Raw genomic sequence first — 25,511 nt, forward strand, 5'->3', positions numbered from 1 at the left:
CTGCTCGGCGCAGAGGCGCGTGGACTCGGGCTCCGGCTCCCCGACCGCTACCACTTCTTCCGCCAGTCGGTGGCCGGGCTGGCGGCCCGACTCCAGCGGCAGTTCGTGGCGCGAGCCCGGGGCGGCGCGGGCCCCTGCGGCCGAGCGGTCTTTCTGGCTTTCGGGCTGGGGCTGGGCCTCATCGAGGAGAAGCAGGCGGAGAGCAGGCGGGCGGCCTCGGCGTGCCGCGACATCCAGGTGCGCGAGGCGGGGGCTAGGGGTGGGCGTGTCTTGAGGTGGGTGGGGCTAGGTGCAGGGGCCGGGTTGGTGGGCGTGTCCTGAGCTGGGGTTGGCTGGGCTATAGTTGGGGGCGGACCCTAAACCAGGATGGGGCGGGACTAAGGGGCAGGTGGGGCCACCGGCCCTCTAGCTAGAGGAGTTGGGGGCGGATCTGTGAGCGAGCCCTGAACCTGGCAGGGAGCCGGAATAGGAGTGTGGACCCGGCGGGGGCGGGGCAATCTCCCTCTCCCCGGGCGGGACCAAATGCATGGGTGGATCTTGGTTGGGAACTAGGAATGTGGTTCTGGAGAGGGGTGAAGTTGTTTTGTTTTTTGAGGGGTGGAGTTTTGATCTGGTGGTGGCTGCAGGTGGGTGGGAGGAGGTTAAGGTCCTGGAGAACAACCAGCTGGGATTGACTTATTTCACCTTTACCGATGGTTTGGTATGAGACCAGCAGCTCCCATTTCCTAACTGCTGCCTTTCCTCAAACAGCATGTTTTGGAAATGGTGCTGCTCTTTACAGCACGAGTCGCATCACGGCAAATGGCTTTGTGTAAATTTTCTAAAAAGTTAATGACAGCTGTCGTAACTCTTACCCCTAGAGCTAATCCCTCATTTGTGGAGGAGGCCATGTACAGAGAGGTGAACGGACTTGCTCAGACTTTACTAATAAAGGCGGTGCCCAAAATCTGTGCCCTCAACCACTGATCCAGGCTGCCGAGGTTAGCCAGATTGTTTAGTCAGTGACGGCTGAAGCTGCAGTAAAAGCTACCAGCGGCGAGAGAAAACAGCGGACCTAACGTTTTGATTAACTTGTGTAGCGTTATCACTGGTGAGTGGATGCATAGGCGCTCCTAAGCTTTAAAAATACTTAAACAGCTCAGAGACCTCTGTATTTGCTCCACCAAGGTCTAGTAGTCATGTTTTCCAGACAAACAGAACTAGAAGAGTGTGTATATTTAGAGAGAGGGATTTATTTTAAGAATTTGGCTCACTGTGACCTGGCAAGTTTAAAGTCTGGCGGGCAGGCCGGCGGGGCAGGCTGCAGACCCGGGCGGAGCCGGACTGCCGCGCAAGTCTGAAGGCTGCGGCTGCCAGAGTTCCACCCTCTTTGGGGAGGTCAGTCCTTCCCGGGAACCGGTCATTTGAGAAAGTGTAGCCCTGCGTTTTACAGGGCCAAAGGGGAGGAGGATGTAGTGACGCACCGAAGGACACAGCAGGCTAAAGACCCTAGCTTTCGTGTTTCCTGGTTCCCAGCCCAGGTCTTGTTTCTCTTCAGCAGTGTGTCTCCTGTTGAGCTCTTCCCAGTTTGGGCTGACAGGTGAGGTCCAGCCTAGTGCCCAACTCCTGTTCTTCTTCTCTCTTGCTACCTCTTAGCGGACAGAAACCAAGAATGGGAAATTTAACAAATCCTGCTTAAAACTAAAGAGGTTTTTTGTTTGTTTGTTTGTTTTTCATTTTTACTAAAATTAATCCATCTGGGGCTGGGGATTTAGCTCAGCGGCACAGCGCCTGCCTGGCAAGCACAAGGTCGTGAGTTCGATTCCTGGTACTGGAAAAAAACCAAAACCAAAAAAAAAAAAATTAAATTAATCCATCTAAGTTTACCCTGGACGTGCCCTTTTCTCACACGTTATCCTCCTGTATCTTAAAAATTTTAGTTATTAATTTTACATTGAAAAGTCAGGTATTTGACTTCTCTGGAACAAAATCACCAGATTTGATTATTCTATAGTACTAAAATTCCATGTCATATCAGACTGGAATAACGTCATAGCTGTTCTCTATTCCTAGATGGAGGCATGTTTAAAAAGAAACACAAACAAAAAGAACAAATGCAGACTGAGATTTAGCTCAGTGGTAGAGTGCTTGCCTAGCATACACAAGACTCTAGCCTTGATCCCAGCACCAAAAAAAAAAGAAGAATCAGGTCAAATCCAATCACAAGCAGGTAACAGTATAAAATGGAAAGTAATTTAGCAGTTTCTTACAACACTAAATATGCATTTAATATACCACCCATTCCTTGCAGTCATAGGTGTTTACCCGGAGAAATTAAAACCATGTTCATACAAAAACCTGTATACAAGTAGCTGCTATGAAAACAATATGGTGATTCCTCAAAAAATTAAAATTACTATATCCAGAATTTCCACTTCTGAGTGTATACCCAAAATAATTGACGGCAGGGACATTAACAGGTATTTATATGGCCATGTTCATAGCAGCTTAATATACAATAGTCAGGAGATGAAAGTGGCCTAGGTGTCCATGGCTGGAAAACAGGTAAACAAAAATGTGTATCTGTACACAGTAGAATGTTCTAATACTTCCGTAAAAAGGAAGAAAATTCTGACGTTTTCTGCGACTTGGACAAACCTTGAAGACAAATGGTATAAGATTCTGCTCATAGAGGTTCCCAGAATAGACTCAGAGACAGAAAGTGAAACAGTGGTTCTAGCCTGGGAGAGAGCGAGGGCGGAAAGTTACATTAGTACAGGGTTTGAAAGTTACATTAGTACAGGGTTTCAGTTCTGCCAGACGAGAAAAAGCTCTGGAGATGGATGGTGATTGCTGCACAAGTGTGGCTGTGCTTGATGCCGCTGAACTGCATACGTAAAGACGGTTAGAATGGAGTGGTGGTCAGCTTTCTGTCGCTATGTGAAAATATTTGCTAAAGGTAGCTTAAAGGAGAAAGGGTGGTTTTGGCTCGTGGTGCAGAGCGTTCAGTCCATAGTCACTCAGTTCCCTTGCTTCTGGGCCTGCAATGAAGCCCAAGCTGCACAGCTGCTCCCTCTTGGCAGGCAAGAGGTGAGAGAGCCTGGGACAGGATATAATCCTCAAATCCCCCATGACCCACTCCCTGTAACCAGTGCCACTCCCTAAATTTACATCAGATTATGAACCATCAGTAGATTAATCCACTGATAAATCAGAGCTTTGTGACCCAGTCACCTTCCAAAAGCCATCGTCTACTCATGAGTCCTTTGAGGGAAATTTTAGATCCAAACCACAACAAATGATAAACTTTATGTTATATAAACTGGAAGTGGTAGTCCATGCCTATAATCCCAGCACTCGGGAGGCTGAGGCAGGAGGAGCACCATGTATTCAAGGCCAGCCTGAACCCACTCACAAGTGTGGATGCCAGGCAGAGCAAGATTGAGGACAGTGAGACCCTGTCTCAAAAAAAAGTTAAAAAACTATATCTTATTCTCAAAATCATGGTTGATGTGGTATTTCTCTATAAAATTGTACTTCTGCTCCATGGAGTTTATAAAATTTTTTGGCTGCCAAGTGTGATGGTGTATTTGGGGGGCTAAAGCAGGAGGATTGCCACAAGTTCAAAGGCAGGCTAGAGTACATAGTGAGTTCAAGGCTAACCTGAACTACATAGTGAGAAACAAACAAACAACAACAACAAAAAACCTAACTTATTGGCAAGAGAAGATAGGAAAGATTAGACTTTTTTTTTAAGATAGGGCCTTGCTATGTAATTGAAGCTGGCCTCAAACTCACAGCATTCCTGCCTCAGCCTCCCAAGTGCTGGGATTACAGTTGTGTGCCACCACTCCTGGCTTAGACTTTTATTTTTTATTTTTTATTTTTATTTTTTTGTTGTTGTTGTTTTGTTTTTTTTCTCCGGTACCGGGAACCGAACTCACGACCTTGCGCTTGCCAGGCAGGCGCTTTTGCCGCTGAGCTAAATCCCCAGCCCGACTTTTATTTTTATTAAAAAGTTCAGAATGATAGTGTAGGAACAGCTACTGAGTGCCTTAGGAATTCTCCAGATGACCTGTGGGCTGGGTCATCATGGTGGCCACTTGTAGGTTTGATGGGAGAATAGAAATGTGCCAGGCAGAGCAAGATCGAGGACATAAGGGGCGTGGGGGGTGGGATAGTGTGAATGGGAGTCCAGAGAGAAGTGGCTGAAAGCTACGTACTAACATGCACAGCCCAGCCTGGCGGAGCTCCAGGACCAGGCACAATTGTCCCTTGGCATCCACAGGATATTGGTTGCAGGACCTCCCTCGGATACCAAAAGCCATGGCTGCTGCAGTCTCTTATAAAAGATAGTGTAGTATGTGTAGAACCTACCCATATCCTCCTATAAACCATCCCTAGGTAACTTATAATGTCCAATATAATGTAAATGGCATGCAAATAGTTACCATGGTGCATTGTTCATGTAATAATGACAGGAAAACATTCTATACGTGTTTGGTGCAGTTACAGTTTTTTCCACATATTTTCCATCCACAGTTGCCAAATCATAGATGCAGAGCCTGCAGGTGTGGAGGGCTGACAGTATTGAGTAGCTTCCTGGTGGGGTCTGGGAATAGGAGAGTGATACGTGGAAGCAGTGTGGGTGATCTGGTCCAGAGGCAGTGAAGGGACCCTGTGATCACAAAGAAGTCTAGAGATGAGTGCCCTGTAGACACTGCCTTGGTGGGTACCAAAGTGCTGCTGGCACTTGTGGGTGACCGACCATGTATTTGGAAAGGAAGAGATCACCAGATCAGACCATTGGAGGACAAAGGTGGAGCCTGGGTGATGAGAAGTGACATCACCACTGCCGCCTGAAGCAGGGAGCAGCCCAGAGTTTGGGAAATGCGCCATCCGTCCCAGTACCCGCGCCCCATCTGTTCCTGTCAGAGCTCTCACAGCACGCTCACTGCCTTTCCAAACAGCGCTGGCTGGGCAGTGTCCTCCAAGGCCCAGCTGGGAAGATAGCACTCAGTGACTCAGCTCACGACTACTCCTGGTCTCACCCTCCCTGCCAAGGTCACCTGGGGTCCCTGTTGATCCCACAGCTCTGGTAGCCATCCCAGAGCTGTCAGACAGTCTTTGTGGAGAGCTGCCTCTGTAGTCAGATAGCACAAGGCTGCAGGGAGAGCATACCCACAAAGGCAGCCGCCAGACCCAGAAGTTCTCACCTGCTTGCTGCCTCGCAGTGCTGTGTCTGGTATGCTCTGATCACAGCACAGAGTGGAAGAAAGAGTATTCCAAATAGAGACAGAGGCAGGGCCGGTGCAAGCAGTCAAACCCAACGTGGGTATTATGAGTAACTCTTGATCCCACCCAGCCTCAGTATACATCTCTGTACTCCGTTTGCCTTTACCTCAAGCTCCCTAACTCATGGTGGTTTTTGGGTTCCTTACAGGCAATCTTTACCCAGAAAAACAAGCCAGTTCCTGACCCACTGGATACACGACGCTGGCAGGGCTTCCGGCTGGAGGACTATCTGATAGGACAGTCCCTTGGCAAGGGCTGCAGTGCTGCCGTATATGAAGCCACCATACCTGAACTGCCCCAGCACCTAGAGAAGTCAAAGAGCACCAGGCTGCTGCCAGGAAGAGGCCCAGACGTCATCCCACAAGGAGAGCGGGAGCAGTCTCCAGGAGCGTCTGCCTTCCCTCTCGCCATCAAGATGATGTGGAACATCTCGGTAAGGACCGGGGCTGTGCTCTTTCAAGTGTGCATTTCTCCACATGCTCAGCTAGTGGACCTGGTGGAGTTTTTTTTTTCCTTGAAGTAGACAGAAAAGGACACAGGTTCTCCACAGAAAGGGTGGAGAAACTGTGTCGTTAGGCTTCCTTGCTCAGTTACATGAGATCCTGAAGCTGCACCTTTCAAATTATGTCTGCAGCTTAGCTAGGGATCAGGCTCAAAGGCAGAGTTGGATTCAGCAGGTCGGGGTGGAGCCTGAAAGTCTGCATTCTGTCCACCAAGTTCCCAGGTGATGCCAGGCCCACTGGTCTATGAACCACACTCTGAGGAGCAAGTGCCTGAACTGCAGGCTGTAACTTGATAGTCAGTCAAATGGCTATCCTCTCCTTCCCATCCCTCCTTCCCTGACGTGCCTCCCTGGAGAAGGAGGGCCAGGTGCCTGTCCTCCAAACACCCCTCAACCCCACTCACTGTCAGGAGCTTCCTTGTCACCTCCCTGCTGTCAGCTCTTGGAAGGGCTAAAGGCTTTGGGGCATTGAAGAGCATCTCCCCGCACAAAACCAGAGATTTCTGTGTTCAGTGTCTTTACTGTGCCATTGCAAGATCGGTTCAGAAAATTCTTCAGGACCCAGTGTTCTTTCTCCTGCCCAGAGCATCCTTCTGAGGCTAAGGAGCACAAAGCCATGGCAGCTCATGCTGGACACTACAGTGCAGTTTCTTTTTTTTTTTTTCTTTCTGAGACAGTGTTTCACTATGCAGTTCAGGCTGGCCTTGAACTCCCTTTTAGCCCAGGCTGGCCTTAAATTCACAATGATCCTCAGCCTCCTGAGTGCTGAGATTACAGGCGTGTGCCACCACACCCAGCCAGTGTCTTGTTTTGATTTTTGGGTGCGAAATATTTAGACCGTGACACTCCAAACTGGGGAAATAGCTAACAGGTCACCAAATCCTTAGCCTCTGAAAAATCCCACCTTAGCTTCAGACCTCCCATAGCAGATATTGTATTCACAAAAGTAAAGGACTAGTGATTATTACAGGAACTTCTTGGTATTGACCAGCCTTTGTAGGTCCTGGGAGCCATTCACAGTAAAGTGAGGAAAATCGGGTGCTTATTCTCCTCCTTGGTTTCTGTTTGTTGTGGGAGGGAAGGCCTGTGATCCTGCACAGCTTAATCCAGTGGCGTTTGTCAGCCTCCACCTGTCTGCAGAATGACCCGGTGGTGGTGACCAGGGGCACCCAGACAGGAAGAAGCAGCCTATACTCTGACCATCTTGGCTTTCCTCTTGCCCCCGGCTACACCTTGGCTGCCAAGTCTGAGGTACAGGTCGCATCCTCCAAGTTGTCACAGAGAGCCCCTCCCCTCTTTCTCTGAGGAGGAGCTAGTTTTGGCTTAATCCTTTGGAGAGGTTATCTTATCTTGAAGATCAAAGCCAATTCTTGGCAGCAGCTACCTGGTCTAGATCACAGGCAGGGCTTGGAACTTGCCTTCCGTCAGGACCTGTGTAACCCTGGCTACATCATGACTGTGTTCCAGGCGGGCTCTTCGAGCGAAGCCATCTTCAGCAAGATGAGCCAGGAGCTGGTCCCAGCCAGCCGAGTGGCATTGGCTGGGGAGTATGGAGCAGTTGTGCACAAGTAAGTGCCTGTCACAGCAAGTGCCTTTGAGAGCAAACTCATCCCCGTGTCCCCAGCACTTACCACAGTGTGTCTGACCAGCCACACAAGCAGAGAACGTAGGCTTACTGCACGGTGGTGTCACAAATCAGTATGTGGACAGTTGGTCTTGGGAGAGACTGACAATCATCTGACCCCAAGTAGGGGTACACCGTGTGAATGGAGGAGAGGGGCTGCCTGGTTCAGAATGCTGGAAAATAGGTCTTTGATTTTTGTGAAGCAGTGCTCAGGTGCAGTGCCACCTGGTGGTACAAATGAGCCCTGTCCCCATAGGAAGGAGCCCTCCACCGAGATCCACAGCACCCCCAGAAATGTGTAAGAGGCAAAGTGGTCCCTTCACCAAAAAGGTGGCAGCAGAGCCCTGCAGGTGCAGCAGGGCAGAGAGCCCAGGGCACAGGTGCTAGAATTTCAGAGCTCAGGTGCTGAGGGAGCCCAGAAGAGGAGGAGCCCCTCAGAAGGCTGCCCCTCAGGAGGGACAGTTGGTGCTGCATTTGGAAGGAGGAACAGCCTTTGCCTAGATGAGGGCAAGGAGGTACCCGCAGCACAGGAAGGCACACACAGATGGCAGCTACACCTCAGCTCATAAATCTGCCGCCTAGCGCTTTCGTTGGTGATAGAGGAGACACTTGTGCTGCCCTTACCATTTGAACCCCACAGTGGGGGGGGGGGCTGCAATTCTGGTGCTTGGTGGAGGGCTGGTTTGTAGACCTTAGCTCTGTCAAAAGCAGGAAGATGGAATTCGAAACTTAAGGACCCCATGTGGAGACCCTGCTAGCCTGCGAGGCGGCAGCGGGACTGAGTCTGCAGGCTGATGGGAGCAGCTGCTGGGGTGGCTTAGAATTGTTATCCTTGCCCCCCGAAACTCTGTAGAGGAGAGCACACACCTGAGCGCCAGCTGCTAGGGCTCAGAGTAGCTGGAGATGGCTCCTTTTGCACTGGCAGCATCGGCCTCGTATCTGAAATGGTCCCTGTCCCTCCCTTTAGGTGTCGTGGCATTTGCTTGTTTACTGCAGTTTTTCGTTGTTGTTGTTGATTTTTCTCTTTTTGAGACAGGGTCTCACTATGCAGTTCCGGCTGACCTTGAGCTCACTTTGTAGCCCAGGCTGGTCTGGAACTCACAACGATCATCCTGCCTCAGCCTCCCGAGTGCTGGGATTACAGGCATGCGCCGCCACACCCAGCTTTTACTCAAGTTTTGTCAGTGCCTGTTGAGGTGACTGGGTGGCTGGGACAGGGTTGTGGCTACAAAGTGAGCGTAAGGCCAGCCTGAACTGCACAGCAAGACCCTGTCTCATGAAAAAAAAAAAAGAAAAGAAAAAATTCTTTTTAAAGAATTTTAAAAGCCCAGCTTTTAAATGGGCTGTACTTTTTCAGGGGGTGAGTGGGAGCTAGGATTGAACCTAGGCATTCAGTCTACCACTGAGCTATATCCCCAATCCCATATTTTATTTTATTTTATTTTATTTTTGTCTTTTTGAGACAAGGTCTCGCTATGCAGTTCAGGCTGGCCTTGAGCTCACTTTGTGACATCTGCTGGGGCCAGGCAGCCTCACTGAGGTTCTGATTCTCTCTCCAGCCCCGTAGCAGGAACCACACTGCATGGAGCAGGAGTGCACCAGGGTGACACAAAAGGAGTGATATAAGAGCACATGTGACTGAACCCACACAGCTCAAGGGTCAGGGCAGGTGTCTTGCTTTCAGCATCGTCTGGCCTCACCTGTGGGCCCTGTGTTCTCTCTCTTCCATCAGCATCCTTATTTCCTCCCCTGTGGCTGGTTGCTATTGTCCATTGCTAGCACAGTGTCAAATACCTACCATGGTAACGATAAACGTTAGTTGAGTCAGTAGTGGTAACAGTAGATATTCAGTGGGTGCTTACTCTGCTGACCATGATTCTAGGCACTTGATGTGTATTACCAGCCTTATGCACTATGCCCCTGCCTTATCCCCTTTGCACTTCACACAGAGCCAGAAAAGATGAGTGACTTGGCCAGGACTCACGGTGGCAGACCTGGAATTCAAAGCCAGGCTGACTCAGAGTCCCTTAACTGTTGTGTTCTGCCACATGGATGGATGGATGAATGGATGGATAGATGGATGGATGGATGGATGGGTGGGTGGGTGGATGGGTGGATGGATAGATGGTAGGCAGATAGGCTGAAAGATGGAGTAGAGGCATGATCAGTGTGGTGAGCCTCCTCAGTAGGTTTTTGTCCCCAACACCACGTATGATACCCAGGACATAGCAAACCTACAGAAAATATTTGGTAACTAAATGAGTGCAAGTATTTGTTGTGGCCATTGATCGTTTTCTTTTCCAATTGGTGTCTCTGATGCTAGCCTCATACCTTTGTCCCATTTGACTGAATAGAAAATCCAAGGGCGCTCCCAAGCAGCTTGCCCCTCACCCGAACATCATCCGAGTTTTCCGCGCCTTCACCTCATCCGTGCCACTGCTGCCGGGCGCCCTCACTGACTACCCAGATGTGCTGCCCCCTCGTCTGCACCCAGAAGGCCTAGGCCATGGACGCACGCTGTTCCTCGTCATGAAGAAGTAAGTGGCAGGGGCATGGCAGGACCTGGGAGTTGCTTTGCCTTCCCAGTGGGAGCGCCTCTGTTCTTGGAGTGTTTCCCTGGCTTCGGAGAGGAGCAGAGCGGGGCAGCAGGTGTGCACTGCCCCAAACAGCACTTTCCCATCAGGATGAGTTCTCAGGGAAACAAAACTCCTCCTCCTCCTCCTCCAGAGCACCCAGTGCTTTGGATACATCTGCCCACCCTTTCTCCACGGCTTGCCCGTGAAGAGATGCTCCTCCTTCCTCACCCCTGGAGCCGCTGATGTTTGCTGCAGTGGGTGTTTAAGGAAACAGGTGGCTGCACGGTTACATTGAACCTCTGGAGCTGCAACTTCGACTCCTTGGCTTTGTGATGGTGGGTGGGTGGCAACAGAAGGGATATATAGGAGAAAAGAAATCCAAAAGCCACAGAGGAAAGGATGAGATGCTAGGGAGCAGGCTATGTGACAGCGCGAGGCCCTGTCCCCTCCTAGCTACCCCTGCACCCTGCGCCAGTATCTTCGCGTGAGCACTCCAAGCCCCCGCCTGGCCACGGTGATGACCCTGCAGCTGTTGGAAGGCGTGGACCATCTAGTTCAGCAGGGCATTGCACACAGAGACCTCAAGTCTGACAACATCCTTGTGGAGCTGGACTCAGGTAGGCGCCTGTGCCCTCCTCACAGCTCTCTAGGGAACACAGAGGGCAGATGTGGGCTTTTCATGCTGTCCTGCGTCATCGTGTCTTCCTTTACCTCTGTGCACAAGCACCCCAGCTCCTCTCTGGGGGACAGGCAACAGGGCTGTAACTGTTCCTAAGTTCCTGCTGCCCAGTTACAGATCAAGAGCCTTGAATGTAGTTTTTCTTGAATAAAATGGGTAGACTTTAGCTAACTGGAAAAACAATTTTCAAACAGTGAAAGCTGTCCAAATGCTGCCTCTGGAAATGACGACTTCCCCATTACTGGGTGCATTCAAGTAGAGGCTGCCTGTCTGAGAATACTGTACATGTAATGATTAATTCTTTGCTGTTTTGAGACAGGTCTCACTTTGTAGTTCAGCATACCCTGAACTCTATGTAGCCCAGGCTGGCCTCAAACTCACCACAATCCTATCTCAGCCTCTCAAGTACTGGGATTACAGGCATGTACCACCACACCTGGTTTAAATTCTTAAACTAGAGATTTTAAAATAATTAAATGTGTAACTAAATGACCAGAGGAACTAGCAGTTTAAAGGAACTGTGTGAATCCTTTTATAAATAACTCCTTTCTAATGTAGCTGTTTCTTAGATTTACTGGGGTTTTTAATTCAAATCCAAGACTACTGGAGTATAAGTGCCCCTTAGAGATCATCTGAGCCAAACACCAGCTCCTTTGGTCTTGGGACAGCTCTGATTACTAGAAAATTACCTAGGTGGAGCCAAAGTCTTTTATCTAGTCCTTTGCTGAGGACTTGGCGAGCTTTTCTTCCCTAAGGCACTTCCATGTCACTGGTCCTCCTGTTCTGCTCTCTGGCAAGTGGACTCCTGACCAAGTCTTGCTGGCCTACACTCCTGATCAACATAGCCTCTATGAGCCCAGCTCACCCCTGACCTGGTGGTAGTTTCTGTAGGGACCTGGGAAGGAGGAGGAGACTGCTTACTTCTGCCCCCTGCTTTGCAGGTGGCTGCCCCTGGCTGGTGATCTCTGACTTTGGCTGCTGCCTGGCTGATGAGAGCATCGGCCTGCAGCTGCCTTTCCCCAGCTGGTACGTGGATCGGGGCGGCAACGGCAGCCTGATGGCTCCTGAGGTGAGAGTCCCACTGAGCATCCTCCACCACCAACAGGATCCCCACTGCGTTCTCACAGCAGGGAGGAACTGACATGAGGCTTCTTCCCTGCCACCTTGCTTTTACCTGGGTCTCTGGGGCATCCCAAATGTGGTTTTCAGGCAGCTTCAGCAGGTCCTTCTGAATCTGAGTCACAACTCACTCAAGCCTCTGGCTCAGGTGACAAAGAAGCATGTACCACAGATTTGCCAGTGTGTGAGTCTCACCCTTTGCTTCCCGAGCAGGTGGCCACAGCCTGTCCTGGCCCCAGGGCCGTGATTGACTACAGCAAGGCCGACGCCTGGGCGGTAGGAACGATCGCCTACGAAATCTTTGGGCTCACCAATCCCTTTTATGGCCAGGGTGGTGCCCACCTGGAAAGCCGCAGTTACCAAGAAGCTCAGCTGCCCGCACTGCCCGAGTCTGTGCCTCTTGATGTGAGACAGCTCGTGAGGTCACTGCTCCAGCGGGAGGCCAGCAAGGTGAGGCTGCTCCCAGGGTTTTAGGGGACTGTGTGGATGGGAGACTTCATTCTGTTCACATCCCAGAGTGAAGGTCAGGTTTGGGCAGGTGCTACAGGGGCGGACAGAGCCTCTGTCCTACCCAGGGCAAGGCCAGCTACGGGAGAAAATGGAGTAGATGTGAGTGTAAACAGAAGTGTATTAGTCACCTTTCTGTTGGTTGGGACAAAACACCTGACATAACAGTTTTAAGGAGAAAAGGCTGATTTTGGCTCATGGTTGCCAAGGTTTCAGCCCATGGTCAGCTGGACCAAGGCAGGAGCACCATAGCAGAAGGGCACAGTGGAGGGAACCTGCTCAACCCGTGGCAGCAGGCAGCAGAGCTGGACAGAGCCAGAGAAAAAGACACCCTTCAGGGGGACGCCCCCAGTGCCCCACTTCCTCCAGATAGGCCCCGCCTGCTAACAGGGCGTTCAGCTGTGCACTCAGTGAGTTAATCTGCCCGTGGGGTGAGCATCTCAATACCTGAGCCTTGGGGAACATCTGTATATAAGCCGTGGCGTGGGGATAAGGGAGCTGGCCACCAAACCATTAGAGTTCTAAGTCCCACCGCTTGGCTTTGCTAGTTGCTTAGAACGTTACTCAGAGGGAAAAGGATGCATTTTTGAGGTATGTTTAACAGTGATATAGCATATGGAAACAGCTGAGATCTAATCAGATAGACAGGAAAACGTCCCCAGAAAGCTGACCTAGCCACTGTGAAATTAACATAAAGGCAAGTCTGTGTGAAGTCATCGTGGGTGGCAGGTCTGGTCCAGGTGCCTCTGAGCAGAAAGCCAAGGCAGGCCTGGCCTCAAAACGCTGTTCTACCATTTACCGATGCCCTGCACTGCACACGGCCTGCTGCTGGGTCACAGTGGCTGCTCAGTGGAGGCCAGCAGAACAGCAGCTACACCCAGTTCGGGAGCGATAACAGAATGTACCTCACCCCAGGCAAGGACCAGACAGAGCCATACACAAGAGCATACGGGCCTTCTCGCTGTGGACAGTGCTCCAACTATGCTTTGCCCCCATGCACAGCTGCACATTTGGGAAAGCCTGAAGCCCAGTAGGGAGCAACCAGTATTGGTGAGCTAGGGTAGGGTATCGGGGGACAGAGTGGAAGGCTTGGGCTGGGAAGGCTCTGAGGATGATGCATTAACGAAGCAGATGTGGGCTGAGTGCTTGCCCAGCTGTTCTAAGCTTCAGCTTCCCTCCCTGTTGCAGAGACCGTCTGCCCGCGTGGCTGCAAATGTGCTTCATTTAAGCCTCTGGGGCGAAGACATTCTAGCCCTGAAGCATCTGAAATTAGACAAGATGACCGGCTGGCTCCTCCAGCAGTCAGCTGCCACACTGCTGGCTGAGAGGCTGACAGACAAGAGCTATGTGGAAACGAAGCTGAAGACATTGTTTCTGGCTAACCTGGAGTGCGAGGCACTCTGCCAGGCGGCCCTCCTCCTCTGTTCGTGGCGGGCAGCTCCGTGATGACTGCCCACCTGGTGCATTACTAAACAGCTTGGCAATATCTGTGTGCTGATGATGTGTGAGTGCCAAGGGAGGAGGCCTAGCTGGGAGGGTGCAAGTCAGGAAAGGCTAGTGTGCGGGGCTGGTCAGCCAGAGGAGGGCTCACGTATGGCAAACAGGAGGAATTGAGTCAAAGTTAGGTCTGCAGTCGGTGTCTCCAGCTGCATCCCATAACCTGTGTGGGCTTAAGCTGTCCTGCACAAAGGAAAAATCAAGATGTAAAATCAAGATGTGGTCTAAGCAAGGAAGATCCTGGAGATCCTGGCAGATCCTGGAGAGGGCCAGATAGCACGTTAAGTTGTTAGAACTACTTGACTCTGTCACCGAAGCACAAAAGCAGCCTAACTATGTAAACAAATGAGCTTGGGTAAATTTCAGCAAAGCTTCATTTATGGACACTCAAATTTGATTTTCATGTGTTTCCAAATTAATTTTTTTCCACCATGAAGCATAAAAACCACTTTTACCTTGCACTGGGTGGACAGATTGGCCACCAGCCAGTTTCCATCCCCTGGTCTAGACAAGTTCACAAGACCTAACTCTAGAAAAAATAATGCTGACTGATCACTAGGTGAGTGCTAAAGATAACACGAGAGTTCTTTGCATACAGATGCAAAGGAGCACATTCTCTGCACCAGGGGAGAAGTTACACTGGGTACCATTGCCGACTCTCAGAAAGCTCCACCTTAAAACCCGGGACCTGTCCTCACAGAGCTCCCAAAGTGAGCGGCCAGCTGATGTGTTAGAAGACCTGTGCCTGCCTCAAGAGAGTCTCTAGGCCAAGGCAGTGGCTGTGGGTGGTGGAGTTTATAACATTTGCCTGTAGCACCGGGAATGGGCTTTGGCTGGTCTGGAAGAGGTGGCCATGGGGCCCAGTCAGCATGTGCCTCCTGGGCTGCGCAAACCTTTGTGCAGGTCAGCATATTCAGGCATCAGCAAGAAAAACTCTCGTCGTGAGGCCTGGGCAGTAGCAAACCTGCACATTGACGGGTGCATCCAAGGAAGTGTCCCCATGTGGCTGCCAAGTTAACCTGGCTCAGTCAGAATGGTGCAGGGGAACTAACAGTGTGGCATTTTAAACTTGCTGACTTACCTTTGGACTAACATTTCTTACAAGAATTGTGAGACGTTAAGGCAAGTTTGCAATACAGAATACATTATGTGTTGAACTAAATACCTGACTGAGTGGTTCTTATACTCTGAAGATAAGAAAGCTCCCCAGGCACACGTCAACATGGAGGAAGAGATTTCATGTGTAATTTTACAGATGCTTTTTAAAAACACGGCTACCACCTAAAACAAGGTGAACCTAACGGTGGATTGTTTCCAACCAAGCAGTTCTCTAACTCTATTCACCCAGAGCTGTCATTCTAGATTTCCCAGTTCAGTGCTTCCCTACTTCCCCTCTGAGCTCACAACTTCATTTCAGCCCTTGCAGAGCAGTTAGGATCTGCTGTCATTTCAGCGACAGTCCAGTTTTGGGCACAAGCAAATGCAGCTCGTTCTGGGACATCTGGGCATGGCTGAAGAGCAACCCCCCGCGACAGCAAAGCAAGGCAGGGTCCAGCTGAAGTGTGAGGGCAGCGTTTCTTTATTTTAGAAACAGGAGTGACTGCACTTAGAAAAAATGCTGTGTAGCAATTCATGGTGGAAAAACCTACATAAAAATGATTCCCTCTCCCCCACCCCTTGGTACTCAATGCTGCATCTCCCGCTGAGGTAAGGCTGTGCCATTTTCCCATGGCTTTAATAACAAACAAAAAACCCAGACACACACTCCCCATGAAAACCCCCCTCAGTCTGACTTCTCCTTCTCCTTCATGTGTAAGAAGACGATGCTGAAGATGAAGAGCCCCACCATCATGGAGAAGGCACTGGCATAGTAGGGATAGGCCGAGGGAATGAAGCGCTCGTACTGTGTGTGCTGCAGCGGCCTCACTGACACCTGCAACAGGACAGAGGTGGCAGATGCGGCCACTGGGGGACAGAAGCAGGGCACCCGCTGACTGAAAACTGGGACAGCCCCACTCACCTGAGTGGAAGAGTACAGGTGCGTGTAGCCAAGCCGGTTGTAATCCACTTTGAACTGGAAGACTCCGTACACGTCCGGCAGCTTGAACTGGACGCTGTACTTGCCCCCTGTGGAAGAAGCAACACGTTATAGGAAGATCTTGCAAGCGCTTCTCAGCCAGGGCCCTTGGAAGCAAGTGCTCTGGCAGGAATCACACTTACCTTTCCTCTTCAAGAAAGTCCGCACAAAAGGATCGATGCGGACAAACTCCAACTGAATGTCGTCACCATCAAAGGGGACCCACCTGCCATTGGAGAGCTGCTCGATCACGATGCTGTACTCCTGAGGCAAAAGGCTGGGTCAGCCGGGGTGGCAGTGGGTGCAGGGGCACCACGGTGCCTTTCATTCCTACCCCACCGACCTGTGAAGCCTCTGTCACCTTCCAGCCTGAGCACGGCCACCCACATGCCCAGCAGGCCTGGCAGCACCTCTGCCTCATCATGACCTGAGGTCCTCAGCAGAATCCGAAGCCCTCTGCATTCCCAAATACGCCAGGCACTGTCAATCAATAGATTCTACATTCCCTGCTTCTCTGCCTGACAAATTCATCTTTAAGACCCAACTGAAACATCATTTCTCTCATAAATCCCACTTCCTGGGCAGATCTAAGCAGCACAGTCTGCTCGAGTTAAGCACCTGGAACCCCATAGTGACACACAGCCCTTCAAAGCGTCTCCTGTTAGGATGGCAGCATAGTGCCAGGCTCCGCATCTCAAATGGCCTACTTTGGGATGCAGGTAAATTCATTCATCCTTATTCCCCTTCCCATCCCCCTCTTCCTGACCTGGCCTGGAAGATAAATGATTTTGAGCTGGACTGATACAACTTGGTCAAAACCTTGGGGCCCTCCCACCCCAAGAGCTCTTACCACTAGGTCAGTGACAGTGTAGGCGTTGGGTGGGGCTGTCTCACCCACTCGATGATGGGACACAGGCCCCACACGGAGGACACCCTCCTCCTTGAACACCCAGCGGGAGAGAGCCACGGCTAGCTCATAGTTGCCCGTCTGGGGATACCTGCAGGAGGGAAAAGGAGGGGCTAGCACTCCCACACCAGCCTCTTTCCGGGGGGTGCCTGACACTGAGAGCAGGTCAGCAAGGTCTGCAGCAGGCCTCGTGCACTCAGGGGTCCATGGTTAAAGGGACCACACAGACCGATAAGATGTGGGTGGCAGTATTCTGCATAACAAGTCACAATTTTCTAAAAGAAGTGGAGAAGGTTGGGGGTCCCTAGATCTGTCATTACTACCTTGTCACCTACAGTGCTAACACCAGCAACACAGCAACAAGGTCACCTCAAATAATTGGAAAGTTCTGGAAGGCATGCAGCCTCTGACACTTGTAGCTAAAAAAACTCTTTCCTCCCCATACATATGGACTGCACCTCCCAGGCCACACGCCCATGCCCACCTCTGGGCGCCAGGCGTGGCCTTCTGCACGGCTGAGTTGAAGAAGGCATCACTGAAGAAGTCCAGGGAGCCGCTGAAGATGACCCGGGCGTTGTTCCTGGCCTGCAGCCCAGCAATAAGGAGGGTGTTCTTCCCCACAGCATGGGGGTACTGGAACAGAGGAGAGGTCACCCAGACAGTGGCGAGATAAACAGCCACCAGAGCCAAGAGGACAGCAGGCAGAACACCTATGTGTCCCCACCCAGGAAGGAACTAGAGATGATACTGCTGCTGCCCATGTGACCATTCCCACCAACTGGTCCCTTCATCAGCCTCAGCAAAGTGCTTCCTCTTTGTTCTCATTTTCATATAAAAAAGCACTTTGCCACTGGGCGTCAGAGCCAGAGACTCAAGGCCCCAGAGGCCCTTACCTGGGTAATGGGTTTATCTGGGAAGAAGGAGTAAGAGGTGGACGAGCCCGTCAGGATGTCCAATACCAAGGGATTGTCAGGATCAGCCACCATCCTGCAGGATAAGACAGCAGCCCAGGGGCTGAGCCCAAAGGATGTGGGGTCCCTGAGGACCACTTCTTCTCAGGGATAAATCCTTCTTTCTTAATAACACTTAGCTCTCCTCTTGCCATAACAAATGAAGCCCACCCACATCCTCTGGGAGAAGGAATGTCCCCAAATGACCCTAAGTTTGGCTTGGTGGCCCCTTCTTCCCCCAGGGTTCTGCTGCTCTCTCCCTGCTCACTCACCCAACTCCTCGGAAGAGGATCGGATTCAGAGCTGATTTCCCAACGATAGTTGGGGCCTTTAGGAGGTTCTCTGTGTCAGCCACAATGAGTGTATGCTGCAAGAAGCAGATGGAAACAGGAGGGTTGGGAAGAGGTTCCGTGGGTCAAGAAGCCCCTCCTGGCTCCCTCTCGTAGTTATGGTGGTCTCTAGGCTGGGCTAAGCTTTGCTGTACATGCCAGAAACCCTGAAGGTGGCAGGCTCATTACCTGGCCAAGGTCTGAGATGTCGTAGTTATGGTGGTCAATGACAGCCGTTCTCTCCTCATCGAATTCAATCCCGCATTCACTGCCCAACTCTCGAAGAGGGTCGCCTGCACAGACCCAGGAGATGCCGAGCTGACCCTTTACAGGTGGGCCAGGAGAAGCAGGGCCACAGCTTCCTTGTGGCTCCCTCAATACTAATCACCTCCAACTCCCTGCAGCTTCATCAGGCTCTGAACTGATGAGACAAGGCAACAGCCAGGCCCTCTCCCTCCACAACACACGATCACCTGGGGCAGCACAACCCCTCTGAAGCAAGGCGCCACCTCAGCCAACCCCAGCCCAGTGAGCCTGGGCTTACAAGGTTTTGCCAGTCCATTACGAGGAAGGTGGCTTTAAAATCTGTACTGAGAAACATGAAATCAGACTGGCCAGTTGTTCACTGTTGAAGCTGGGTGATCATATGGGGCTAAGGACACAATGCCCTACTTACTTCTAGGTATCTCTGAAATTTTCCAAAATAGAAAACAAAATAAAAATCTGTCAGATGCTTTGGGTTCCCTTGATTTGCCATCTTTCTGGAAGGGAAGAGCCAACAAAACCAAACAAAAAACCCAGCCAGGGTTTGCAGCCCTTCAAAGACCTGTATCTCATTGTCTCTGGTCACAGGAAAGCACAGGCGGGACCAAGTGCCAAATGGCCCAGCAGCTCGCTCACTGACTTCCTGGCCACGGCCTACCCCGTGAAAGCCAATTTGACAGCTTCCATTTGTTTAAAGCTTTCCAAGTTCCCAGGGGCAAACGGCAGCAAGCACCAGAACTTCCGAGGCCAGACTTACCGATGTCTGAGCTGGCAGCCACCAGGACACTGCCTCCACCGTCAATAAAGGCACTGATTGTCTCCACATTAATGTTGCCTCCAAAATCTGAAAGAAGGTAACCAGAAGGTAGCATCTCACTGCTGACACAGGTAGGGGTGGAGGTGGGGGACCCTGCAGACCGGCCACAACCAATCAGGGTGGGACCTTTGCAAGCCCACAGTAAAAAGCAGGTCAGTATACCACATCTGAGGAAGGGCAGGCCCCCATTTTCCCAGAGCGGCGATTCAAAGTAACGGCTCAGATCCACGAGCTTTAATGAACTAGTGAAACTAGTCAAACGTGCTAATTCCCTTTGTCAAGGATTTCAGGTCACGTATCAGCGCACAGGACGCTCACTGAGAAAAACAATGTGCCGCTCACATTCCCTGGAACGATGTTACTCCAGTGTCTTCACCTGTACCTTCCCCCGGTATCTTTGTCTTCAGTGGAGCCACAGCTGGCTCACTTAATAGGTTCCCAGAGCCTATCGATTTTACTTCATTTAAGCTGTTTGAGAAAAAGCACTCCTAAATCTGTGGACAACACTCTCACCTGCGACTATACTGAGTGGCCCATCGTTCATAGGTTTTTCCCTCCTGTAACCACGCAGATTTGTATCCATGCTGCCCACAAGGGAACCACTCATACCGCTTCTTCAACACGATCACCAAAAAGGCTCATTAACTTCTAACCTCTGCGACCATGAGATCACATCTCTTTTGGTCAGTTTGGTCAGATAACCACCACTGTAACGCCAAATCCAAAATTAGGAATGAGCTTCAATTAGCCTCAACAGTCTCTGCCAAAGTGAATTCTAATGTTCAAAATAAGGTAGTGGACCGCGTGCTCAGCAATTCATTTATCTGTTAACAGCTAAGTATCTATGTGCTGGGAAGAAAAAGGACAATGGGAGAGGGGGCTACTGGGCCATGCTTGGTGAGGGAAGCCCTCCAGCAAGTGACATCTGAGCAGACATGAGAGTGGGCCAGGCGGCACGCTGGGCAGAGGGAACAACAGGCACAAAGTCTGCGGTCTGGGACGCGGGGCCCATGCTGCCCTGCAGGGAGCCCAGAGCGGCTGGGCCACAGATGCAGACCAGGGAGGTGAGGGACAGTTCAGGAGGCTTGCACTGGAGCACATGAGGCCTTGCGGAGGGGAGTCGCCAGAGAATGTGAGCAGGAGTCTGACATAACTTGGTTATGTTTTTAAAGGTGGGCCTGGGGGATAGGACAGGAGCGGTGCTGGGTTAAAAGAACTGAAGCCAGGGCTGTGACAAGTGTGACAGGCCACGCAGGAGTGAGGGCCTTCCCTCAGGGCCTGTGCACAGACTGGATGAGGCTGTGACCAAAAGAGAGGCCTTACGAATAGACCTGAAGAGTGGCCCGAGCAAGTGGAAAGAGGGAAGTGCCAGTTCGTCAAGACCACACGCAGAAGTCTGCCCATGAGACACCACCTGACAGGTGGACAGGAAGTGCACTGACTCGGAAGAGATGTGTGTAGGGGAACGGCCCTTTGTTGGATCTTCAGGAAAAAACACTTAGGTGTAAACAGACCCCTGCACCTGGGAACACTGCCTCTTAGCACATCTAAAAAGCCATCTAGCCACTGTCCTACAGAAGCCAGGTGCTCTTAAGTCAAGAACAGCTTCTTGGTACAGCGCAGTGGCTTTCAACCTGGGGCCATGTGGCCCCGGAGGGCCCTATCTGGAGACATTTTCAGGGGTCACAATGGTGGGGAAGAAGCTACTGGTGTCTAGTGAGTAGAGGCCTGCGATGTTGCTCAACACCCTGCAGTGCACAGGACAGCACCCAGCACAAAGAATGTCAAAGGGCTGCTGCTAGGGGATGGCGTGAGGCCTGGTGGTAGAGCGTTTAGCTGGCACGAACCAGACCCTGGGTTCCATCCCCAGCACTGTAAAAAAACAAAGGAGGGAGAAGGGAGAGAAAGAAATAGGGTAGAGGGGAGAAAGGCAGGAGGGGGAGGAAGAGAGACGGAGAGAGAGAGAGAAAAAAAAGGGAGGAAGAGGCGGGAGAGGGAGGGAGTGGCGAAGAAAGGGAAAGAAAAAGCAAAGCGCCATTGCTGAAAACCCTTGCAGAGAAGAAAAGCGGCTGTGGAGCTGAGATAGCCTAGGGTTAACTAGGCAGAACCCTGCGCCGCTCAGAGCCATTCTCACCACCCACAGAACAGGGACCCAGCGTTTTAAGAGCTAAAGATCTAGTCCCCCGGGTCATTACTGCAGGCAGCCTGGAAGCCTCCTGGTCCCTGATGAAGCAGGGGGCCCGCTGGTGCCTGGAGAAGGGAGCCTGGAAGAGCTGCACACATGGATGAGCAAACACGGCCGCAGACCACACAGGGCCCCCAGAGCAGGCCAAACCCCTCCCCTGACCCCCCAGAAGCCTTCTCCCCAGGATGCCTGAGAGGATTTCCTGCCGACAGCAGCTCCCAGATGGGACCCACTCACCGGGGCAGAAAAGGTGACAACAGTGACGTGGAGATAGGCTCAATCTCACAGAGAGAAAGCTACTCCTTTTCCATTTATGCTTTCTCCATCAAAGAAAACGTCTTCGTTTAATGCCAGTCTTTAGCACATCTCTACACCTGCTCACAGCTGGCCGGAAGAGGGAGCCTCAGGCTCAGATCTGCAGCAGGAAGTAGTACCTGGCTAGAACTTACCAGCACTGCTTTTACTCCCCCTAGTTCTGCCCACATCAAGTGATGATACTGACTTCCCATTTTCAAAAAGTGGTGATAATGTGTTCATTATTAATTCCCTTTTAAAATGTTATTTTAAGCTGGGCATAGCAGTGCACACCTGTTGTCCCAGCCCTCGGGCAGCTGAGGCAGGTGGATCACCAGCCTAAACTACATAGTGAGATCCTGTCTCAAAAAACAAAAAAATTATTTTAGTTTCCTTTTCCTTAGGCATGATAAATCTGAAGAAAAACACTAAGTAGTTATTAGCAGAGGTGATACAGAATGTGGTAGATATCACACCCTGAAGGAGGTATGCAAATGACTAACTTCTAACGTGAGAAACCCTGTTTTAGGCCCTCTTACCTTTCTAGCACCCACAGCACCCTCTCCTGACCTTCTCCTCCCAATCTGTCTGATCCACTGTCTCTTTCCTTCCCAATCTATCTCCAGAAGCACACCTTGGGTTCCTCCATGTCCTCTTACATCCCAACAGAAGGCCTGGTAACTCATTTCCAGTCTTCTATTTTTCACTTTCTCAAGAACAGAGTGAAAGCACACTCCTCAAGAGCAGGGCCTCTACCCTTACTCTCACACCCATCCACTGGATCGTGCCTATTCCAGAGTCCCAAAAACTCAACAGAAATAATCACTTTGTGGAAGGCTCCACCCGCCCAGTCATTTCAAGATTTCAACTTGTTCAGTCTGGGGTCACATTTGTTCAACTGCTTTTGCCTCCAAAAATCAATTCCAAAGGCACATGGTGCAGGGGAGTTGGCGAAAGTGACAGGTGCTCGGAGAAAAATACTTCAGGGCTCTGGCAGAACCCAATCTCACAAGAGCTACAGAAAACAAAGCAGCTGCCAACAAAGAGAAAGGTTTCCTAAGCTTTAGCTACTGGAGGGAGGGATGGCAGGGACATCCTACCCAGACAGGGACAGCCTGAGTTCTATGAGAAAAAGATACTCTGAAGCAGTAAGAGAATGACTGGCAAGTTCACCAAAAAAAAAACCATGAGAACAGAAATACCCAGAGGAACTGGGGATATTTACTCAGGAGAAGAAACACTCAAGCCAGGAGTAGTGGTATATGCCTGTCATCCCAGCACTCTGAGAAGCTCAGTCATGAGGATTCCAAGTTCGAGCCCAGCCTGGGCAACCTAGTGACTTAGTGAGACTCTATTTCAAAGTTTTAAAAAAAGTGCTGGGGATGTAGGTCAGTGCAAAGGCCCTGTGTTCAATCGCCAATACCAAAGAAAAGAAAGAAAGAAATTAACTGGGTAAAATATGACTCTATAAAGGCAATGATCTCAGCAGAATAAGCATCAGCCTTATCCTCTAAGGCCCTATTGTGTATAAGAATATCACCTTCCAAAATAAAGTAGGAAGGAGAAAAAAATAATAACAGAACCGTCCACTGGTGGAGTGGAATGCCTCTTAAGATAGTAATACTTAAGTACATATTAGATAATACCATGAACATATTCCTTGTATTTAACAATCAACCCTCTGCTAGGCTGCTGGACATAATCATCCAACCTCAAATAGGGGGTGGTGGTGTTAATTGCTAAGGTTCTTTTTCAGCTGGAGACTGCATCTATCTGAATTCTTAAGATCAACTACCACACTGAACAATGCCTCTTTACAGCACTCTACACTAATAACACACCAGTTCCTCCTTCCACACAGGCAAACCCAACTGAGGGCTCTTCTTCTATCAGGCCCTTTGTAGAGAAAAACCCCTTCTCGGTAGAGCAGCAAGACCCTGAGTTCCATCGTCCAAGGCAACAAGTGACTCCACGATTCTAGCAGTGTCTTTTAGAAAAATGTCCCCTCCTGAACCCAGGTTAGAAATGAACCATTTCCTCTTCTCTGGTAGCGGCAATGCCAAGAGCTGGCAATCCACCCCCAGCCCCCAACACCCCAAGAACCAGATAAAAGCAATGCATCCGTCCTGGGCCTCCACTCCCAGTGCTGGGGAAACGCGAAGTCCTTACCTTCTACCGAGGGTGAGAAGACGATGAGATTATCATAGAGGAACTCCCCGTACTTAATGAGAGACAGGCTGGGGTCATCAGCGGTCTTGAATGTGAGCTCAAAGCCTCGGTCTGCACGCAAAGGAAACGGAGCTGAGACACCGGACGCTAAGGGAAACCGCTGCTGTATATAATGCGGCCCCATCCCTACGCAGGCGTTGGCACGACCTGGGCGGCCGGCTCCAGGAAACGAAGTGGGAGAGGGCGGTGATGCCCTCGGGTGCCTTTCCAACCCCAGATCCTCACCCGCCTTCCCCTCCGACCCCACTCTTACCCTTCAGGCTCCGGAAGAAAAGCGAGTGTGTCTCCCGCAGGTTGAGGTTGTCCAGCAACACTAGGGTGCGGGGACCGCTGGCGTACACTGAACCAAGCAAGGGCAGCAGCAGCCATAAGAACGACCAAGCACGGGCCACGGGGTAGGAACCCATCTTTCTCTTCCTGCCAAAGAAACCAGCACCTGGACACCGGAAGTATCCCTATGGTTATCCAATCACGGCTCTTGGCCGTGAAGCATCACCCGGAAGTGATCCTGCACACCGCGGCCCTGGTATCCAGAGCAGCGGCCTTGGTTATACGGAGCAAGGAGCAACACCGGAAGTGTCCGGCTCTGAGGCTTATTCTGTGCACTCTATTGGTGAAAGGGTCTCAAGGCCCCGCCTCCCTAAGGGAAAAGGTGCAATCCTAGAGAGACAGCTCTGCAGCCGCGGCCAATCAACAAGACTGAGTGCCCTTTGGCTCTGCCCACGCCTGCTCCCGCCTAAGGTCCTGTCCCAGCTTCTGGCAGAAATAAGGGAACTAACCGGCTTATTGATCAGGTTGGTCCTGGCCTCGCAGCACTTGCTTGACCTTCGCTTCTCGGACGGGATCCGGGACCACCCTGGACCACCTCATCGGTCCTCACTGGTCTAGCACTGACTCAGGACCCGAAACCAGACCCACCTCCCGAACATCCCTCGGGAGCAAGGAGGTGGGAAAATAAGGTCAAGGTCCGGGCCCTAGAAGAGCCTGCTCGCCGCCCCGCCCGGGCCCCATGGTGTCCGGTGGTGGATTAAAAAATGTGCAGTCTTGGAGTCAGATCCTGTTACCCGGGCATCGCACTTATCTCCTGGGCTCTAAGTAGGAATCATAACGAGGCCCAGCACCGTATTTACTTGAGTGCCTTTGGAATGGTCACTTAATTATCTCCACTCTGGAAGGACCAAGGCAGATTTTTGAAGCATTTAAGCGCTGAGTTGGCCTTACCATCCACTCGGTAGTAGTGGTGGCTCCCTGCCTCTAGATTAATAATCCAGGGGCCGCCTGGCGCACCTCAGACCCCTTCCTTAATCCTACCGCGGGTCTGAGTAAGAGTTACCCCAGACTTTTAACTGTTCTCCAAGTCCCACCACAATCCTGGTGCCAAAGGTGAAGGGCATGTGGAGAGTTCACTGGTTTTTTGTTTGGTTGGTTTTTGGAGGCAGGGTTTTACTGTGTAGTTCATCCTGGTTTTGAACTGGGTAATCCTCCTGCCTCAGCCTCTCAAGTGCTGGAGTTAAAGGTGTATGCACCACCACACGTGGCACACTGTTTTGTTTTTTGTTTTGACACTTGTCCACCAACCAAAGAATAGAGACAAAAACCAGAACCCTACCAGGTGTAGTGATTCCTGTAATCCCAGCCCCTGCACCTGAAGCAGGAGAATCACTGCAACTTTAAGGCCTGT

General features: G+C 51.0%; 2 protein-coding genes and 1 long non-coding RNA gene across 3 annotated transcripts in view; 2 read left to right on the top strand and 1 right to left on the bottom strand.

The window, feature by feature from the left end:
* Positions 1-14,940, top strand: part of Pink1 (PTEN induced putative kinase 1) — a gene marked incomplete in the record, with an annotated part of 15,224 nt that extends 284 nt beyond the window's left edge. Inside the window, 8 exon segments of the mRNA XM_013519660.1 lie at positions 1-237; positions 5,423-5,707; positions 7,244-7,344; positions 9,755-9,937; positions 10,430-10,593; positions 11,597-11,724; positions 11,988-12,224; positions 13,470-14,940. Coding sequence (XP_013375114.1) covers positions 1-237; positions 5,423-5,707; positions 7,244-7,344; positions 9,755-9,937; positions 10,430-10,593; positions 11,597-11,724; positions 11,988-12,224; positions 13,470-13,727 — 1,593 coding nt within the window.
* A 394-nt stretch (positions 14,941-15,334) lies between these two features.
* On the bottom strand, positions 15,335-24,293 carry Ddost (dolichyl-diphosphooligosaccharide--protein glycosyltransferase subunit (non-catalytic)). The gene is made up of 11 exons (XM_005394684.2): positions 24,084-24,293; positions 23,771-23,881; positions 19,063-19,149; positions 18,231-18,334; positions 17,985-18,079; positions 17,656-17,749; positions 17,247-17,395; positions 16,706-16,853; positions 15,999-16,119; positions 15,799-15,905; positions 15,335-15,711 (listed from the first exon to the last, which is right to left on the bottom strand). The coding sequence occupies exons 1-11, from the start codon at positions 24,235-24,237 to the stop codon at positions 15,562-15,564; spliced, it is 1,320 nt and encodes a 439-aa protein (XP_005394741.1). The 5' UTR covers positions 24,238-24,293; the 3' UTR covers positions 15,335-15,561.
* Positions 24,294-24,397: 104 nt separating this feature from the next.
* The window catches only part of LOC106149738, a 14,667-nt gene continuing 13,553 nt past the window's right edge, over positions 24,398-25,511 (top strand). Inside the window, exon 1 of the long non-coding RNA XR_001236093.1 lies at positions 24,398-24,624. This is a non-coding gene — a long non-coding RNA (uncharacterized LOC106149738). The remainder of the gene's footprint in view (positions 24,625-25,511) is intronic.

Source organism: Chinchilla lanigera, unplaced genomic scaffold (genome assembly GCF_000276665.1).
Source record: "Chinchilla lanigera isolate Chin_1 unplaced genomic scaffold, ChiLan1.0 scaffold00051, whole genome shotgun sequence".
NCBI lineage: Eukaryota > Metazoa > Chordata > Mammalia > Rodentia > Chinchillidae > Chinchilla > Chinchilla lanigera.